The sequence below is a fragment of the Schistosoma mansoni genome, chromosome 1, assembly GCF_000237925.1.
Source record: "Schistosoma mansoni strain Puerto Rico chromosome 1, complete genome".
NCBI lineage: Eukaryota > Metazoa > Platyhelminthes > Trematoda > Strigeidida > Schistosomatidae > Schistosoma > Schistosoma mansoni.
The window spans coordinates 12,312,514-12,335,407 of NC_031495.1; the positions used below are offsets into that span (position 1 = coordinate 12,312,514).

Consider the following 22,894-nt stretch of genomic DNA (forward strand, 5'->3'; position numbering starts at 1 on the left):
GGCCTTTCATGACCTACTCAATGGAGAGGGAACCACCATAGAGAGCAGCTGGGAAAGGTATCAAGGAGGCAATCGTTTCAACATGTCAGGAGGTTCTGGGCCAAAAGAAGCACCATCACAAGGAATGGATCACTGTTGGTACACTGGATAAAATTGAAGCAAGGAGGAACAAGAAGGTAGCAATCAATATCAGCCGAACAAGAGCAGAAAAAGCCAAGGCACAAGCCGAATACACAGAGGCAAACAAGCAAGTGAAGAGGAGCATCAGGACCGACAAACGTAAATATGTGGAAGATTTAGCGATGACAGCGGAAAAGGCTGCAAGAGAGGGAAACATGAGACAACTGTATGATACAACAAAGAAACTTGCTGGAAATTACCGTCAACCAGAAAGACCAGTGAAAAACAAGGAAGGCAAAGTAATCAACGATATTGAAGAACAACGAAACAGGTGGGTAGAACACTTCAAGGAACTCTTGAATCGACCAGCTCCACTGAACCCACCCAACATCGAAGCAGCACCCACAGACCTCCCAATCGATATTGGCCCACCAACAATTGAAGAGATCAGCATGGCCATTAGACAAATCAAGAGTGGCAAAGCAGCGGGACCAGACAACATCCCGGCAGAGGCACTGAAAGCAAATGTAACAGCAACTGCCAAGATACTCCACATCCTCTTCAGTAAGATTTGGGACGAAGAACATGTACCAACAGACTGGAAAGAAGGACTTCTCATCAAGATACCAAAGAAAGGCGATCTGAGCAAGTGCGACAACTACAGGGGCATCACTCTCCTCTCAATACCAGGAAAAGTCTTCAACAGAGTATTGTTAAACAGGATGAAGGATTCCGTGGACGCTCAACTTCGAGATCAACAAGCTGGATTTCGTAAGGATAGATCGTGCACAGATCAAATCGCAACTCTACGTATCATTGTGGAACAATCAATCGAATGGAATTCATCACTGTACATCAACTTCATCGACTACGAGAAGGCATTTGATAGCGTGGACAGGACGACACTATGGAAGCTTCTTCGACACTACGGCGTGCCTGAGAAGATAGTCAACATCATACGGAACTCCTATGATGGACTAAACTGCCAAATCGTCCACGGAGGACAACTCACCGACTCGTTCGAGGTAAAGACCGGTGTTAGGCAAGGTTGCCTACTCTCACCCTTTCTCTTTCTCCTGGTGATCGACTGGATTATGAAGACGTCAACATCTGGAGGAATGCACGGGATACAGTGGACAGGCAGGATGCAGCTTGACGATTTAGACTTCGCGGATGATCTGGCTCTTCTATCACAAACGCAACAACAAATGCAGGAGAAAACGACCAGTGTAGCAGCAGCCTCAGCAGCAGTAGGTCTCAATATAAACAAAAAGAAAAGCAAGACTCTCCGATACAATACAATATGCACCAATCCAATTACACTTGACGGAGAAGCTTTGGAGGATGTGGAAATCTTTACATATCTGGGCAGCATCATTGATGAACACGGTGGATCAGATGCAGATGTGAGGGCGCGGATCGGCAAAGCAAGAGCAGCATACCTACAGCTGAAAAACATCTGGAGCTCAAAACAATTGTCAACCAACACCAAGGTTAGAATTTTCAATACAAATGTCAAGACAGTTCTTCTGTATGGGGCAGAGACGTGGAGAACTACGAAAGCCATTATCCAGAAGATACAAGTGTTTATTAACAGCTGTCTACGCAAGATACTTCGGATCCGATGGCCAGACACTATCAGCAACAAGTTACTGTGGGAGACAACAAACCAGATTCCAGCGGAGGAAGAAATCAGGAAGAAGCGCTGGAAGTGGATTGGGCACACTTTGAGGAAATCACCCAATTGTGTCACAAGACAAGCCCTCACATGGAATCCTGAAGGTCAAAGGAGAAGAGGAAGACCAAAGAACACATTACGCCGAGAAATAGAGACAGACATGAGAAGAATGAACAAGAATTGGATAGAACTAGAAAAGAAGGCCCAGGACAGAGTGGGTTGGAGAAAGCTGGTCGGCGGCCTATGCTCCATTGGGAGTAACAGGCGTAAGTAAGTAAGTAAGTAAGTCTTACATTCATTACTCAGTAGATATTGACACCAAAGACTATGGATATGGAATTATTGTTAGGCATGAATTATTAAAATACATCACGGTGTTATTCACATACAAAATAAAAGATAGTTAAACAACTTTTAGAAACTAAATACTTATCACTAGTGAACTATGAATCTTCAACATTATCTATTGTTCAGTCAACCATTGAGTTTTATCCTACAGGTTTATATTATTTGAGCTTAGTCAATTTATACTGTAATACAAGATATTTCTTTTTTTATGGTGAATAATAATTTATTATCAGATTGGGGGTTTTTGTGGAGAGTGTAGTAGTCGAATTCATGAGTCGAATAAAGCTAGCCTAACATGGAAAACCTGGGAGAACTGAACGGTTGTTTCACCCGAATGCACCCGATTAGGGTTCGTCGCGAGTTTCAACCCATTGAGGTGCATTAGTGAGCCTCCATCCAGGTTAAGAGCATTCCTGATCATCCTGAATCTGACGCCAGGTGCTTCCAGGTTTTCTATGGTGGTCTGACTTTAATAGACTCATGAATTTAACTATTATATAATTTAATTCATAGGCTAAAGTGCTTTAATTAATAGTCATATGGTTTTGACTAGGATCTTTAAAGAACATTACAACATATGCCAAGTACTTATTTATTTTAAGTATTCCCATTATTTTTATTCTATATAATTAAATCGTAATTTTACTTTACTGTTCAGGTGTATAGGTGTTCTAGGCATTAATAAAATTAAATCTAAGTTAATTATTGATGTAAACAATTAACTAAAGCTAACATAATAAATGAAATTTAATCTGACTTTTATGACGTTGATTTACCAGCTGATTAAACAAAGATTTCTGAGAGTAAAATCACTACAAGATACCACAAGATACTTTACGGTGTTTATTTCTACGATTCATTTAAGTAGTATGTTTTCAGTAACGGTATAAAATGCAAAATAATTATGTATGCATTAATTGTTGCTCTCTCTTTACAAGCAATAGTAATATGACAATGAGACAAGGTAACAGATTAAATAGCTTTCTTTTTTTTTATACTTAATCATATTTACTCAATAGTATGTACGTGACTGATGCGCATGTTGAACGCCAATCTAATACGTGTGATTTACACTTCTTTTTTCTTTTTAAGTTAAAACAAAAACAACAACTAAAACTAAAAGTTTGTTTACGGATTGGTTTGCATTTTTGATTGATCAACATAATAGTTGTCTAGTGATGTATTCAAATCACCAAAAAGAAAATGACAATATTAAATGGTGAAAGAGAAAACCCAAGTTATTATTTCACTTGTCTATACAAACTTCTATTTTATAGCAAAATGAATTATCTAATGGTGATGTTTTACAAGGATACTTAACAGGGTATAACACTTTCTGATAAAAGACTTTTTAATTGTATGAGCCAATGTGTTAGTAGATTTTCTAGTTTTCAGGTAACAACTATCTTGAGATTGGTAAGCAGAGATGGATAGTGGTTAGCAGTGGAATTCAGGACGCGCGTTTCGTCCTATTTGGGACTCGTCAGCTGGATGTAACTGCATCTCAGAGTTGATGTTCACTCTGGGACTCGGACCCAGTACCCTCGCTTCAAACGCCATCACGTTATCCACTCGGCCACTGAGTCCTGATAGCCACTTGCTTGTGCGATGGGGTGAAGTTTAAATTCATTTAGTGTTGTTTGTTTGAATCTTCCCATCGATGTGTTAGGACTGCAACTGGTCAGTCTCGAGATTATTCTTGAGATTATTCACTAATTTATTGAAATTTGAAAGTTTAATGTATTCTAGATTATAATGTTAGATACTACTGATGTGTTATTAGAAAATTGTATCAAATTTCAAACAATTAATTGGATTGATAGATAGTGGCTAGCAGTGGATTATAATTATCATCACTGGCTGATGTTAGTTGAATAATCATAGAAAACCAGAAAACATCCCGTTTTGGTCATGGTTTCTTAATGCTAAAAAGTTCCATTTTAGAGGGGAACCTCTATCTAATGATTTCTCTTTCACAATGATTGTTTAGCTGAGAACAGTCAGTGACGTTAATTATGAAATAAACTATAAATTTGTTTAGTGACCATGAATTATCATTTTGAACATAATGGATAAGTAAATGTGGTTTTCATAGTTGGAAGCGTGAGCCAATTGAAGCTAGACCACCAAGAAAAACCTGGAAGCACTGGACGGCCGTTTCATTCTATTGTGGAACTCCTCAAAAGCCAGCATCCACGAACTCATCTCGCAGGATTCGAATCCAAGACGTACCAGTCTCGCGCGCGAGCACTTAACCTACAGACCACTGAGCCGGCATCCGATGGTGTTTATGTCTAACTCCAACCAATCTCAATTGTATTGTTGTTACACAATTTTGATATGGTTTCATATACTTTCTTGATATTTATAAAATTTAAGCCATAAGAAGTACTGAATGCTATCGATTTAAATCAGTTTGAAACTTTCCGGTGAGTTTGAATTCAACTCAATCTACCAATCATTTGATTGAATACTGTATTTCATTTGGAAACTTTTAGTTTACAAGTAACCAATGTGAAAATTAAGTGTATAGAAACCAGTTCGCTTTGGTTGCTGTTTACACAATAGATAACTTTCAGAACTTTAAGAAAATAATACTCGTGAAAGCTCAAACATAGTGGCTAGCAGTGGAATCCAGGACGCGCGTTTCGATAGATATACCTTCACCTAGAATCCTCAAGGCCAAAAGAAAAGAGGAAGACCAAAGAACACATTACGCCGAGAAATGGAGACAGACATGAGAAGAATCAACAAAAGACAGACATGAGAAGAATCAACAAAAGTTGGATAGAACTGAAAAGGAAGATCCAAGACGAAGTGGGTTGGAGAATGCTGCAGGCGTAAGTAAGTAATATAAGAAAATGAATATACCTTAACTTCCTCTCATTTACTGATATATTCAGCAATGATCAATCATACTTTGGTTAAAAGGGCGTTCACTAAATATCTACACTGTTTGTTTTTTTAATATGGAATGAAATTAATTCTATTTATTTTGTTTAAACCTTAAAATCTTACTGAAACATATTACTTTAATCTTTTCACAATATAAAGTTTAATAAAACAATATGAAAAATAATTTAATATAAATAAAAATTATCAGAAGGGGTTTTTGTGGAAATTCCAGTAATTTTATAGTTGACGTCATGAGTCAATTGAAGCTAGACCACCATGGAAAACCTGGAAGCACTGGACAGCCTCTTCGTCCTACTGTAGTGTTTTGAATTCAGATATTTAAGTATCATATACTAAACAAACTGCTTTCCAAGTTCTTGTGTAAGATGTCATAAGGTAAGATCATATTTTTGAAGTACTTGTGCATTTAAAACTATAGTTACATAAATAGCAATACAGTGTTTGTAAAGCAATACTTCATAATTACGTTATTTGAGAAGCTAATCTTCAGCAAACCACCTATACAAATCTAAAAGTTAATCTATTGTAACTTAACCTAGCAATAAACAATAGATGGCCTATTTGACAGTCTCTTTCTACGATAGCAGAATTTAATAAACCCGGTACATCTTAGACAGTACTACTTAACTGGGTCCATGTATTTATTAACTATTATGGAATAAATCAATTTCTAGATAGCCGTCATGAAAATACCGTTATTCGCATTTCACCAGTTAGAGTGTAGAGATTTACTTCACCTACAGCCTAACTTCTGAAAAGACTCTAGGACTTAAAAAATAAGGAATATTCAGTTAGGGAAATTTACTTTTCGATTAGGAATTAGCAACTCATGTGTTTCTGAGACCTAGTAAATCACTTTGTAAGTCTTTTATACTTGACTATATTTCTTCTGTTATTTATAAAAGGATTTCAGATCAAAGCTAAAAAGAATCACTATATTTCTATGTCTTTGTAAATATATAACCAAATCATGTATTGGTTAGTTACATAAAATTTTGGTTTCTAGTCAGTATTTGTAAAGTTGTTATCCATAATTCCGTCTCAGACAAACCAGTTTAACATTACTTGAGTAAATAATTTAAAATTTCCCACGAATTGCAGTTCTTAAAGATAATTCTCACACCCATGTAGTTTACTCAGCCACCTCAATTGGTATTCAACAGTATCCATTAAAAACCGTTCAGTAAGGGATACAAGTCGTAGTATCTGGGCTGATCTGCATATCTCTCTAGCCAGATAATGTTATTTTATTTATGATTTTTTTCTTACAAGTTAGCCTGAGCAAACATATTTTGCCTGAATAATTCAGCCGTCGTTCGGGTATACTCCTGACGATCTCATTTCTAAAAAGATCTAACGGTTGTTCCTTGTGGTGACTGACCAACTGGCCAACACATCTACAGTCAGATGTAGGTGGCAATCGATTAATAATCCTACTGTTTAAGTGTATAAATCTCTAGTTGTTAGGACCATATTAAAGATCATAGGCTTAAGTCCTGTAAGATAACTTACAATAAGAACCCATATTGCTCTACAAATGATTAGTCGAATCGACAAATGAACTAATGAAATACCTGTCTATGAATTACAATTATTGAGAAGTTTGATATACAGTCCATGAATTAATCCTCTTCATTGATGAAAACATTCCGAATATAGTTTTGAAAAATCAAAATAAATCATACATTACCTGATTTTCGTAAATGTAATTTGTTGATGACTTTGTAATTCCTTTTTAGCCATTTTTTTCTATTATATTTACATATTTTAACTTTTGTCCATATATTTTCATCATGGTCAGTATCGAAAGGATTATCTTCTTAGCTTATCTATCTCAATCTCTTTCTTATGCATACAAACACACACAGATTGTTCACTAAGACTATTGGAATCAACATTACTATCGTCATTGCTACCGAAATTTAAAATGAATTAGCATGTGTTCAAACACTTCCCTTCTATTCTTGTGTAATTATCACATTTTTTTGGAATTTCAAAGCGTATTTTAGCCTCAACAAATATATCAACACAATTAGCATAAACTGATAACAGAATAAGAGTAAATGAGGAGAAGAAGAAGAAAAAGAAGAAGAAGAAGAGAATGAGTAAGAACAAAAACATCCAGTTTGTTTTCTTTTTATCTATCCCGTTATATTTTTAGCGTAACTTGTCCATTGGGGGGGGGTATATGTAATCAAGAATTACTGTTATATTGAAGTATATCATCTTTATTCTTTTATTTAAGGTATCCATTATCATTTAATCACTCTAAGATAGTATATGTTAAGTCCAGTTTAATGGTTTCACTTTCTTCACACCTTAGATTTACACACACACACACACATACTATCACAATTACTAATAGTGTTAATATTACTGGGATTCAGGTATCAAATTGTTTATCTGGAAAATGATATGTTTCATCATACATACATACACACACACATACAGTTATACCAAAGTGAGAGAGGAATCGAAGAAAAAAAAGGATATCAAGTCAGTGAACATATAATAACATCATTTTTAACAAGATGAAATAAGTAGGGCTTCGTTTTTAAGTTTTTATTTATTTATTCATAAAGAGGTTAATACCTAAGCTTAACATTTGAGTAAGTTAAGGTAGACACCATGAATACATTATCTAAGGACTAATTAAAATTTCCTCAGATTTTCTATCTTCTTTGTATTTTTACACAGTAAACACTAGATGGTTTTATTCTTAATGAATATTTACAACAACATTGTTTGTTAGTTTATAGGTAGTGAAATGATGTATGATGATATTTGACATTAGTAGATATTGGATACCCAAGAGAATGATACGTTCTTCTTTTGTTTTTTTTTGTTGTTTTCGTTTCATTTTTTCTGGATAATGCAATCAGAGAACGTTTCTTAGAAGGAAAAAATTTTTTTTTCTATGTTGACCTATTTTTAGAAGCAGGTTTCTATTCATTGTAAGCAAGTGTGAATATATGATCTCTGTAAGAAACTAATCTATTTCAGTGATATAAAAACATATATTTTTGATAACCAAATAGTAGTTGGAGGTGGTCAACAGGAAACGATTTGAAATATTTATTAAGGCTAGAAGATACAAAGATGTATTTAGTTACTACTGCCTTCAGGACCTTTTTAAATTTACTCCACTGTCAATGTATAAGCTTTACTTCCCTGTACTTTGTTATATCGGGGATTGTATTATTAAAAACTTAAATCCTGTAAAACATTCTCTAGGTGCATCCCACAGACGGATCCCATATAGGACGAAACGTACGTTCTAGTCATTAGCTGACTCTACTGGATTTCTATAATAAACCTTTGAATTAGATTATTAGGTAAAAAGAGGATACTAAAAGTCATAATTGTCTAGTTCCTATTCTTATTTTCCAAGTGTCTGTTTGGTAGACTAATTCTGGCAAAAAATAACATACTACTGTTACTTGGATTAAATATTGATAGGACATTACTGAATAATTTTAAAATCTAATGTAGATATCTATCGGTAGCAGAAACGGGATTCATTATAGAAAGTAAACTTTTGAAAGAATCCAAAACAGACTAAAAATTTTCTTTTTGAAAAACTAAACAAAGTATCACTGAATAAGAATTTCATAATGAAGATTGTATTAAATTAATAAGATTTGAGAATCAACATGTGACAAATTTATCCAGTCAGTGGTCTAGAGTTTAAGCGCTCGCGTGCGAAACTGATAGGTCCTGGGTTTGAATGTCGCGAATCGGTATCGTGGATGCGTACTGCTGAGGAGTCGCACGATAGGACAAGGCGGCTGTCCGGTGCTTTTAGGTTTTCCATGGTTGTCTAGCTTCAATTGACTCGTGATTTCAACTGTTGAACTTACTATAATATCCACAATACCTCTTCTGGTATTATCCAATAACTTTGACAAAAGTAAAAACAGATCATAATAATAGGACTCAAACATTATAATAATATTTAATTCATTCTATTAGACTTAGTGAACTTCTTACGATATAAATCTATATCTAGTCATATATAGAGATTGTTTGTACATAGTTAATGTTACAACGTATGCCCTCGTAATATATATGAACGTGCAATTAGAGAGGAATGGATTTTATTGATCGGCGCAATGATACATAAAATCGTACGAGCAGATTTGATTACTTGTCACTCCTGCTTTCTGCCTAGTCCACCCAGTTAAGTCCAGAACACAAATAACAGCCTCGGTAATATGAATCATTATTCACAAGCATACTGGGTTTATATACTAACCAAACAGACCACATCATACCAAAAGATAGAAAAATAACATTTGTACAATAATTGGCCAATGTGGCTGTGGATAGGGGGAAAGTAATCAATAATAATAGTTCAATGGTCAAAATAAAGGTTATGATAAGAGGAACACGAATACGATTAGGTCAGTTATTTAACAACTATACAATAGGAAATAGGCATATTACATTTGTCCATAATAGACCTCAGATTTACCATTCATAATTCACCAGGGGATATAACAGTTAATCAAGCAAAAGTTCATTTATATGGACGAAATAATGAAATTATTACATTTTTATGTAATAATCAATAAACAAAAAAGTAGTAGCATTTGTATATAATCACTTTTTTAAAATTTACTTGGTGTTATTTACTTGTATCTTCCCATTGTTATTTAGGACTGCAATCGATCAGTCGATTGTTGGCATATATGCATTCTATTCAGACTGCCTCGACATCGCTTTATAAGCAAAGATGGATAATGGTTAGCATTTGAATCCAGGACACGCGTTTCATCCTATTTAGGACTCGTCAGAGTTGATGTTCACTCTGAGACTCGAACTCAGTACCTTTCGCTTCAAACGCCATCACGTTATTCACTTAGCTACTGAGTCCTGATAATCACCTTTTTTTTAGATCTTATAAAGTTCTATTTAAAATTACAAATAGATAGATCTCTCTAATGGTACCTATCTATATTATCAATTAACTAGATTTCTAAACTACTACTATTATAATTTCATTTTCTCTTAAATAATTAAACCACCTGGACAGATACAAAAATTATTTATACCATTCATAATTGAATGATTTGGCGAATATTTAATTTATATTTATATCTATATCTATATCTAAGTTTTATTTATTCACTTGTTTAATACATTTTACTACACCTGCGTTATACAATAAATAAGGTTTATTATTATTTAGATATTAGAATATTTGTACCGTCAATCTATTTGCTTGTTTTATTCTCTAACTAACTTTGAAGAAGAATTTTAACTCTAGGAGACAATATTAATTGTATCTATGTATGTATGTAGCTAAGTATGTATCCATGTGTGCATCTATGTATGTATGTATGTGTGTGTATGTGTGTATATGTCTTCCAATTATAACTTTTATTTCTATAGGGGAAAATAATATTCAGAATTACAAATATAATAATCATAATAATAAGCATATCAATCGAAAAATAATTTCTAATAATTTGAAGAATGAAATATATACACCTTGTTTTGTGGTTACAGTCAATCAGACACACACACATACACATACACATACATACATATATACCCAAACACTTATATTTATCGGATAAGATTCTGGTAGTATATTCATTCATTCATTTATTCAATAAAGGACAATGTCTGTGAGCATAGAGATGTTATTGAGGAAATATCTATTCAAGAGATTAATGATAATGCTAATAATAATAATAATCATCTTATATTGTTATACACGCAATCTCTTTGTTTTCTATAAGAAGTTTTCTTGTCCTAAAATACTTTTAATTATTTATTTATGAGGTGAAGAAGAAGAAGAAGAGAAAGAAGAATCGAAAATTAACTTTGTACAGGTGTTAGTAGGATAATTTACCTGATTCATTGTGATAGACAAATAATAAATTTGTGTTAATATTGCACAGATTGATTGTATGTGTTTTGTCAAATAGTATACAGAAAACAAAAGCAATAATATGAAGAAAAAAGAAGCTCCAATTGAATTATTTTTTTTATTTAAATACATAGACATTGGTACAAGGAGGCACCAAATATATATGCGCCACACAAATCATTCGAGTTTTGAGGGCTGGACACCCAAACCGAAACAGGTGGTTTTATTAGAGAGCCACACACGGAGCCTTCGACCTAAAGGTCTAATCCACAAGGTAGTGAAGCGACCTGAGGAGATGCAGTCACATGGTAACCGATGACCAACAATAGGTTCATACGTCTTTTGTTTCCTCACGATCCTGGAGACCATATGCACCACTGATTTGAAATTAGGGTTTTCTAACTCCCCTAAATGGATCCTTCGAATCCACTGAACCAGTTAAATTGACGGACACTCGCTTTTTGTCCTCTCAATTTTGTGAACAACAGTAATGCCGCATGAAGGGATTGAGTAGGACTTTTCTAGTAGTGTCTGTATAGGCGTGGCGATGTGAGAGCATTAAGAGAGGGAAAGCTGATTCTACCCACTTTCAGCCGTACCAGGGCATTTTAGGGCCTGTAATTAATTTCGAATTTGATTTTTATATAGTTTCACAAACTATTAATTAAATTAGAAGAGGTGATACTTCATTGGTCTAGTCTTATTTGAATTGAAAAGGTGAAATTTTTTCATTAATTTTTTTCTAATATTGGAGAGCATCTACCATCTGGTATACTTAGTCTACTTTCTGTGAGTATTCAATCGGAAATCATTGTTAGTATATTGATTGTCCGTATAGATCATATCTTGTTCGACAAAGTAAGAGACTTCTATGACATGGTTTCGGAATAGCCTAGTCAAATCATATTGAAACGATTTCTTTCAGATTTCCGATTCTATTTAGCTATCATTAGTACTGCACTATAATCTGCGACTTATTACTTCCAATACTTGTATACTATATGATATTGATGATGAAGTCATATGGAGATCGCCTTACTTTGTAAGTGGTACTCACCATAGATTGATATCATTTTGGGGTGCCTTTATAAACCAAGTATCATTTGACGACTAAATCATCCCCGTATAGGACTAACATCTGCTTCAAATCAACTAGATAAGTTGGTTAGATTGTATTTTATAATCATAAAATTAATGGTAATGCATTTCATAGTGAACATCTGAGCTGAACTACTTTGAATAATAAAGTAGTCGATCAACGGTAAATCCATTGACATTAAGACTATATGCTTGATTCCACCTGAGACTTGTAAATTGGATATCTAACACTAATAATCTATGTCAGTTTAAATCGGTTCCTTCTTGAACTAATATCATTTCGAGAACTATCTAAAACTAACGAGAAGTAGATAATTGTTTAAAACTTCTCAGAAGCTCTCTACTAAAATTTCATTGATAAAAGTTTTATAATGCATTCATTTTTTATGGAACAAAGTGTCATGAATCACCTGAGCCTTCGAAAATGTTAAATAATTTATTTTCGTTATTCCTTGAAGAGGTGCCCATTATCATTTTCCTCTCTAAATCATACTTACAATCCTACTGTTACTGATAATAACAACCACAGATCTTTAAAAATGAATTATATATTTCATATAAGTAGATAATAATCAAGACAGTTTTCTTGGATCTGTACATCAGTATAAAGTAAATGAGGTAGAAGTACCTTCTATATCCTTTTCTAAGAAAAAAAATAAATATGGTCTACAAATTATTTTTGTAATGAGATTAAGATGGAAAACAAAGGGGTGAAATAGTAGTAAACATCAGATATACATGTGTACATATATTACTCGTAGACTAATGAAAAAGATATCTACAAATCTACTTTATACATTTTATCTTATGATAAGCTTATCTAAGTTTATTGTTTATCATTGAATATAGATTTAGTAAGGTATTTTATCTAACTATTAATTGTTCATTCGGCCTATGCTCCTCCACGAGGGGTAACAGGCTAAAGTAAGTAAGTATTAATTGTTCATTGTATAAATAGAATATTGGTGATTAAATTAGATCTTTGGATCAAGAAAATTTGATAGGAAGATAACAATTTGATGTTTTCATTGTGTTGTTATTTTTTCGACTATTAACATTATTGTTTGATTCTGTATTTTGAGTACATTGTATCATATGTTTATTTAATAGGCCCATTCGTGAAAATGAACGTGGACAATGTGGACATGAATATCGTTTTTCACGTTGATGTGTTTGCATATGCGCTCTTAGATTTGATCGATCTGCAAATGATCGACTACAAACATTACATGAATATGGTCTTTCACCAGTATGTGTACGTTCATGTCCTTTAAGAAGCCATTTACGTGAAAATGACTTACCACAATGTGTACATCGACATGGTAATGTATGCGTACGTACATGCATTTTTAAAGCGGATGCTTGTGAATAAACTTTTGAACAAAGTTTACAAGCATAACTGTTAGGTCCATTAATAATTAATGTACGATCAACACTTTTTGTGTTTGAATATTTTGAAATTATCGGATTTCCAGAATAGCTCTTTGATTTCATATTAGAAACATTTGTTAATTTTGAAGCATCTTTTGTCATTGATTGAATGCCGGACTTTGTAATTCGTATTGGTGAATAAGATGGTAATGGATGTGTTGTTGATGTAATTGTTGAAAGACAATTTAACAAAGCAGTAATGATGATTATTAAATGAGAAGTTAGACTGCAAGTTACAAGGAAAATTAGATAAATCATATGAATAAGTGATCACTGAAATATCTGAGTTAATTGAAAGAGATTCATTAGAATGACGAAATGCTAATCTATCTATATTTTGAACATCCTTTGAAGAGTGGTTACTTCGAATAGTATTGTTAACATTATTCAAGCTATTAACATCACAGGATTTATTGTTTGGATAATGAATATTGTTATTCTGAATTAAATGAGGTATAGGACTTGAGGTAGATGAGTTTCCTGTTATTTGTGGCGACTGACAAAGGAGATACCTAAACCACTCAAAATAACTGAGTTGCATTAATTTAGTATAGTATTCATAAACTGCTGGATTTGATAATGAAGGATCATTTGTTTCTAGATTATGATTCATCATTTCAGATTGTGAAGTAGGTATTGTTTGAAATAAATTTGTCTTTTTCATAGATAAGTTGATAGCATGATGTTCATCATTCGACTGTTCATTATCATGTTGACAATGATGAGGAAAATGATTCACTAATTTTTCTGTAGGAGATCTATAATCTTGTCTTATATTATCATTGATATTATATATACTATTTAATACTGTATCGGATGGTACAATAGTATATAAACTGTTTGTTTTATTCATTTTAATGTGATCTGAAGTACCATAGAATTCATTCGCTTCTTCAATTTCAGTATCATTCATTTGTTGATTATTCATATGATATCCATTCTTATCTGTCACGATATTCTGTGAATAACATAAAGTAGAATCATATGGACTAGATTTATCCGATGGACTTGGTAATGTACCTAATGTAGTATTACTACAATTAAAATCAGATATATTCAAATCATATTGTCCACCACGATTCATTGTTAAATCTTGAATAGATCTTTCTGAAGATGTTTCTTGACTTGGTAATGACTTTTGTACCATATCAAATTGTGGAAAAGTTTTGAAAAATTTATGAAAAATCTCTTGAATGTTTTGTAAATTATTATCTTGTAATTTATGTTCTTTATTAATGTAACTATTCAATACAGTTTGACTTAAATAATTAGTATACAGGTATGGGTCATTAGATTTTGTTGAAATGAATGAACTGGTTTCAGATGAATAAAATTTCTGAAATACATTTGAAAATTGTTGCATAAAATTGGCATTCAATAATGATGGTGATGAAGTAGATGATGATGGTGACATATTGGCAAGATGATTCAATTCACAATGTGAAGATATCCATGTATCTGTAGACATTAGTTTAAGTATATAATGTCAAAGTATAAAATAATTGGTTTGAATGAAGATAATAGAGAACTTGTTGAAGATCACGATTTGAAATACAATGCTGTAAAACGAATACACATATATATTTATATATTAAGTTGATTAATATAATGGTTAGAGCAGTAATGAAACGTGCTGTTAAATAAGAGTATTAAGAAATTTAATGTTAAAACTTTCAAGCCATTTTAATATTTAGCTTAAACATATATCATTTGACTGATTTATATATAACTACAAGATTTATTGAATGATGAAACATTACGCCGGGAAATAGAAACAGATATGAAAAGGGTGAATGTTAATTGGAAAGAAGTGGAAAGGATTGCTCAGGACAGGGTTGGATGGAGAATGCTGATGTGCGGCCTATGTTCCTCCACGAGGAGTAACAGGGGTAAGCAAGTAAGGAATTCAGTAGTGAAACGAATAACTATTTAAATCACCTGGGAAATTTCTAATCATCAAACTGACTTATTTTTAGAAGTGAAATTTAGTTTAGGATATATGCAAATATTAATTCTTAGTTAAGTGTAGAGTTTTGTTTTACTCCTTATTTGATTTCAGATCGATTGTTTTTAAATGTTATATTTTCTTCATTTAATAATGAATCGCAGAAACATATTTATGGATTAACAAACTTATTATCATAAGCAAATTAGTTAGTTATCCCCGGTGATATTGAATAGTCATCGCATCATATCTCGAAAAGACTAAAACTGAAAACATGAATCAATAACTTCCAGGTTATTAATGTTAATAATGTATTAAGTTTTACGAGACTTAAGGATCATGAGTTCGAGTAAATGTGGTGGGAAGAATGTGAACTGTGAAGGAGTCTCAAATCAAAATGAAATAACTGATCAATGTTCCTTGAATTTTACTGGTTTCACAAAGGATGTTAATTCGTGACAGAATCCATTTTCGAATTGTACTACTTTTCACAAATCATATTCTTGAACAAATATACAGCAATAATGAACTGAGAAATATTGAATATAAGTAGATAATGGCTAACGCTAATTACAGGACAAAAGTTATGAAATATTATTTTTGATGAAATAAATTTATATGTAACCTTTTACAAAAATACATCAGAAAAGTGGTTTTATGGAGATTGCAGTAATTTAGTGGTTGAATTCATGAGTTGATGAAAGCTACACCACCATGGAAAATCTAGAAGTACTGGATGACTGTTTCGTTCTACTATAGGACTCCTCAGAAGTGTAAATCCACGATCTCGCATGACCAATAAAGTCATTTCACAACAAAAAGATCCTGGTACTTTTCTCTAACATGCTAAGAACAGATTTTAGTAGCACACCATAATAGAACAAAAATAATTGTGACTTATTCATGATATACTGTTAATTATTTATAACTAACCCTATTTATACTAATAACTTTTACACTTTTCTTATTTAAAAGTATCAATGCTAAGGTTTGACTTGATAGTTCCAAATAAATTGAACATTATGTAGATAGTTAATAATAAATATATTTCTTCGTTATATCCAAATAAGTAGAGAAATTGAATTTCTGACGTTTCGTAACCTAATTTAAGCCACTTCTTCAAAGTAAATAAATAATCGAAATAGACACAAGTTTAAATATTACAAAGGAAACAGTACTAATATCGATTATTTATTTACCCTGAAGAAGTTGGCTTAAGTTAAGTCACGAAACATCAGAAATACAATATATTTATTGTTTTCTTATTTAAGTCTTATTTGTCACCTTTTATTGTTTTATTGTGACCGTTATCAGTCATTAAGTAACATTTTATATCAAAATGAGGTATTTCAATTCAAGATAGCTTTAAAATTCATGTTAAATCCTCCATCTATATATTTTACTTTGCCGTAATATATTCATAAAATTACCTATTTAAGTCTATTCATTCATGAATAATCCATTCAATACAAGTTTTTTTATATTTTTCACAGTTGAGATCATGAATCAAGTGAAGCTAAACTTCCATGGAAAACCTAGGAGCACTGGACGACCGTTTCGTCCTATTGTAGGATAAAGTCTCTTGAGATAAAAATGAGCAATGACTAAAATATTTGTGTACTGTATACTGCGTATATAACTACTGATATTTCAATAATCGAAATTGTTCATCATTATTTCGAATGAAAATTAAGTATTCAGTTAGTAGTTTAACTATTAATTCCTTATTGAATAATCACTTTTACGATTCAAACTTTAGTGATCAGTTGGAAGTTATTTATACTTTGTATATTCCATTAATCAGAACTATTATAAGTTAAATCTATTTTGATTGTATGATTAGTAAAACAATTAGTTAATCTATATGAGTGTACTTTCTTTTCTTTAATTTACTTATATAAGTAGTTGAAGTGTTTTTGATGGAGTTTTGTTCTTTGAGCTGGATGGTTTGGTCATGGAGCTTTCATCGTCCTTCTGAACAAAATCATCAGCATTTGAATTTCTCCACGACCAAACCATTCAGCTCAGAAAACAAAACTCTATCAAAATCATTCACCTCAGCTATAAATTATTCTCGACCATCTCAAAGTTGAAGTGTTAGCAACTAATTTAAAGGAATAAAATAACTAATTCATTGAATTTCGGGATTCGAATTTTCGTCTATATATCAGTTATCAATAAATAATTTAGATTAAAATCTTTCATTTAATTCGTTTTAAAACATTCAATAAAAAGTGATATATTCATTATGAATGAAAGACTAATGCATGAAGGTCCACCATTTCAGTTACCTTAATATTAGTAAGGATTCAATAAAGATATTGTTAGTATATAATACGATTTTCCTACAACATTTAACCGTAATGTTCAATCATTATCATATCTATGAAATAAGTTCAGAGGAGTTTAATACTACAATTCGGTGATATATCAAACATCACAACATTAGGAGGTGGGCTATTCAACAAACCAATCATCTGGTCCTTTTTTTAATCAGATACAAGCAGCTCTAAATTGAGTATCTGAATACTTCCAAAAGTAATAACTTTAAGTAATTTTTGTTCATTCTCCTACCGTTAAAACAAACAACTGACAAAAAACTCTTTAGAAAGATTCCAACTTGAATCTCACTGCTTAATTTAGTTATTAGATACATATTTATATCATTATCTTATGGCCTATGGATGTCTTGGCAAGCCACTTAATCACAATTGATTTACTGAGGTTCATATTTTCAAATTTGGCCAATGTGTAGTATAGTGAGGTCCTTATGTAATATCGCTAGCCTTTTGCCATCCCATCTCTGACTTGAATGAATCTTCAGACCAACGTTTACCTTGAAACTTTAAAAGATCAACCCACAAGTATATTGAAAGTCAACAAACAATTATGGTTTAGTTGTAGAGGTTTGGGAAGACCGATGGGTCATTCACTGATGAGACTGGGTGAGAAACAAAGTAAGAAATAAGGTTGGTTTACCTCCTAAGTTATGTCTAAATACAAACAAACGGTTCAAATGTATGGTTTATTTTGAAAAAAGAGACCGTCTTTAAAAAAATTGTTTTAGTTACAGTCCGCTATGGTGATTTGAATTATAGTATCAAATAGGTTTTCTTACTAGATATTACAACATTTTCAAGTAATTGGTTTTGGTCACCAAATCAAAGGCTATAAAAGTACTGATTGCTGTTTACCTAACATCTCCACCATATTACCTTAGATACTTATCGTAAAGTCATTGTTAACCTGACAATTGAACATTGGGAAATAGTGTGTTAGTGTTGTTAATAGTTCACGTTTTTTGTTTTGCTTTTTAATCTTTCTTATCAGTCTTTATTATTACTTTTTTTATATTTCGACTGATTTATGACTATTCAACTGGCCATTAAAACTTCTTATATAAAGACGAATTTGATTAAATCCGATGTTTATTGGAAATCAAAAGAAAGTCAAATTTCCTTTTCTTTTAATAGTCTACTCACTAAAATGCCTGGAATCATCTAATACAGATTTCAATTGACTATGATCATAAAATATGAATCAGAAATATTTCTAGGGAAATAATTAATTTACCCAGATGTTTGTGTTAGTGACACGTGTTTAGTGTATTTCATTATTAAAGTTAGAAGTAACTGTTATTTATTTTTTTTATTGTAATTCTTTATTATTGTTGTTATTGAGACGAGTTATTTACAAAGCGGGCTGGTAAACATAAATGGTGGGACTATGTCGATTTTGATAAACAGTTAAATCAAGTAAGCAGAGATGGATAGTGACTAGTAGTGGAATCCAGGACGCGCGTTTCGTCCTATTTGGGACTCGTCAGCTAGATGTACCTGAGTTGGTGTTCACTCTGGGACTCGAACCCAGTACCCTCGCTTCAAACGCCATCGCGTTATCCACTCGGCCACTGAGTCCATCTCTGCTTACCATGCTTGTGAATTAAGGCTATATCGAGGCAATACGCATAGTATGCACATATGCCAATTACAGACTGACCAGTTACAGTCCTAACAAATCGATGGGAAGATTCAAACAAACAATACTAAATGAAGTTAAATTAAGTGTTTCGTCGGTTTTGTAGCGCTTATCTTCAGTTGACTACAAAAGAACACTGATATTACTTTAAGGATCTTGTTATAGTTTTAAAGCATCTGATACTGAGATGATAAGTGAATATTAACTTTAATGCTTATATATGTAACAGTGAAGTTTTGATGAAGTAGCTTTGCTTCCTAATCATTAAACATAGGGTTTTCTTGAAGATTTACACTGCATTCTTAAATGATACATTATTTTTCTAACCATTGGCTTTGAAACAGTTCTACTTGTTAAAGCTCCATACTGTCTATTTCTATTTAAGTCTCAAAGCTTTTTTTATACTTGGTGATGGAAATATTACGAACCATTCACTTACTAAATCCCCACTCAAGCTAATCCAACTCTAAACAAAGTACACTGTTGTGTAGTCGACTTTAAATATTACTTCTTATTTTGAGACTGAGATAACAGATTTTAAAAAAAACTGGGATAAGTAGATCAGTATTTAAATTTTCAACTCTATCTAAACTTGTTATATGAAAATTGTTAAGAATTCGTCATTTCAACATTATCAATGAACAGTTTAGTGATGATGGAATTAACATATCTAAGTGTTTCAGATTAATCATTTGTAGAAACTATTTATTGTTTATTTATATGAACACAAATATCAGTACAAACGGTCACGGAACACATATGTGTCACACAAGTCACTTGATTTATATGTGGGCTGTGATACTGCTCGGGTTCCCAGACCGAAGCAAGTGGTTTTCTCAGGGGGCCACACATGGAGCCTTCGACCTGAAGATCTAATCCACAAGGCAGTGAAGCGACCTGAGGAGATGCAGTCACATGGTAACCGATGACCAACAATAGGTTCATACGTCTTTTGTTTCCTCACGATCCTGGAGACCACATGCACCACTGATTTGAAATCAGGGTTTTCAGACTCCCCTAGGTGGATCCTCCAAATCCACTGAACCGGTTTAAGTGACGGACATTCGCTTTTCGTCCTCTCAATTTCGTGAACGACAGTAATGCCGCATGAAGGGATTGAGTAGGACTTTTCTGGTAGTGTCTGTATTCGTGTAGCCATGCGAGAGAATTGGGAGATGGAGAGCTGACTCTACCCACTTTCGGCCGTTCCAGGGCATTTAAAAGTCATTTGTAGAAACAAAGGAAATACTCATACGATAGCCTATTCTCACCAATGGTAAATCAGGAGGCCAGATAATCAACTTTTCTCTTCATTTGACATTTTAAAATAATTTTCATTCTATGATTAGTAAACCAGTAGAATGAAAGATATAAATCCAATACTTACTGAGCAAATATCATTCAGATTAACATAATTGAAAAACAGAAAGATTTCAGTTTCTAATAAAAGTAAGAACTTGAATGAAATAATCTAAGAGCTGATCAATGGTTCAAAACTGATCTTTATTACATGCATACTGAGTAATCTATTTTTCGTCTACCGTAAATTCAAGAATAAATCTTAAAATGAAGCTCAAAAATGAAACACTAAAGCTTAGTTAAACACTAAAACACAAATGATAAATCAATTAATACATAACAGTTTATTTTATTTGATCTGAACCAGTCTGTATAAATTACCATTATCATTTCTAACTTATCCTACAAGTAGGTGTTTGTATAACCTCACAGGAACTATCGACAGTCTTAATTACAGAATGAAATCAATTTCAGTGCTCACATTGTTATAATTCAAAGTATATGGTAAATATTCCGTTTGAAGAGAAGGAAAATGAAATAAAAAATGTATGCCTAATTCACAAAGTTATGTCACTTGTACAACTGCACACAGCAGACTAAAATGAAAAATGTTCTTTATGACAATTTAAGAATACATGAAATGAATCAAAAATATCAAAATAGTTTTATCAATGTTGAATACCACATCATTTTATGGAAAAGTAATATGATAAGAGAGTGAATGACCAACAAAACTAATCACGTTTATGATTGTGATTATTTTGTATATAAGGATGTTATTTTATTACATAAAAAATCGATTATACTAGGTAGCTGTCTTATTCTTCTGATATCAGTTCAATTGATGGCTTACGTAATTCATTTGATTTAGTTAAGTTATCACTTCACAGCATAGTATTATTTGCATTTATTAATCAGTCAGTGTATTTGATCGGTTAATTTAATAGTCCCCAAAAGTCCTTTATTGAAAACCTTCAGATTTCAATTCCTAGTCATTTTAAACTGAATTTTAGCATTAAGTTCATGAATGTTAGTTGACGTATTACAAAATTTATAACTAAGTCAGACAAATGACTTTACCACCGTATCTGATAAGGATTATGCACATTTCAAAACAACTCTTGTAAACTGTTGTAATTAATATGTAAACTCAATATCTACAACTAGACGATTGTTCTCTGAGCTCAGAGAACAAAACTCCATCAAAATCATCCACCTGAGCTACAAATTTTTTCCACTATTATAGTCGTTTGTTTATCACCTGAACGACTAATTTGACTTAATTCTTTGAATAAATAACATAACATTATTTCAACATTATTTCATCATTTAAATCACCCAGTTTTGAAAAAAGGTAAACATATTAATTAAAAAGCCTACTAATCTTATTACACTTCTACACTGGAAAGTTTACAATGACATCGGGTTTACAGTAATTGTATAGGATAGATAAAGTAAAAACCCTTGAAAATATCCAGTATATAGTTAATGAATCCTAATTGTCAGCTTGAAAATGATGCATGATATTCAGGTTTTAGTTTTACTTTTTTTCAGGGAGTGTCAGTCCTTCCTTCAAGTTTAAACATGTTTACATAAAATAATTTTTGAACATAAAGAGACTTAACTTTTTTCAAACATTTGAATTCTATCAATGGATAAATATAAAATTGGGAAGACGTATTCTATTGTCGAAAAAAATAATACTTGAAATCTTGTTATCACAACTGACGAATGAATAGATTGATTTTTAAGAAAACCTACTCTAACGTAACAGGAATTCATCTGGGACAGAAAATTCATAGAGGTTCTAGTAAAATATATTTGATTCATTGGGATGGAAAGGTTTGAAGAGAGTGTATGCAGATCTCGGTAACAGCAAACAACTGTCGTGTTACTTTAAGTTCACTGGTGCTAACCATAGACTTTTAGTCAATTAAAGCAGCTAAATGATGTATATATTGTCAAACAAGTTTCTAAATTTCATTAGAACGTGTATATCCATAGGATTTCTTGATTACGGTTACGTGTTCTGACAGATTTTTACAACGAACTGCAGCAATCTTTAATACATACATTAAAAAATGGAATATAAAGTTTATGTACTACACAGAATAGATTTTTTGATTTGTCTATTTTATGTGTGATAGTCAATTAGTACTTTTAATTGAGTTTATGAAATAGAAGTAGAAATTCTACGAGTTCC

At 32.3% G+C, this 22,894-nt stretch overlaps 1 protein-coding gene and 1 non-coding gene across 2 annotated transcripts in view; both read right to left on the bottom strand.

Moving 5' to 3' along the window:
* Smp_165420 (putative zinc finger protein) overlaps positions 1 to 14,937 on the bottom strand; it is a gene marked incomplete at both ends in the record, with an annotated part of 156,356 nt that extends 141,419 nt beyond the window's left edge. Inside the window, 3 exon segments of the mRNA XM_018793290.1 lie at positions 13,095 to 13,532; positions 13,537 to 13,695; positions 14,815 to 14,937. Of these exon segments, the coding sequence (XP_018647817.1) occupies positions 13,095 to 13,532; positions 13,537 to 13,695; positions 14,815 to 14,937 (720 nt within the window).
* On the bottom strand, positions 3,664 to 3,729 carry Smp_tRNA_01706_Gln_TTG.1.1. Its single transcript has one exon. It is a non-coding gene (tRNA).
* Positions 14,938 to 22,894: the final 7,957 nt, after the last annotated feature.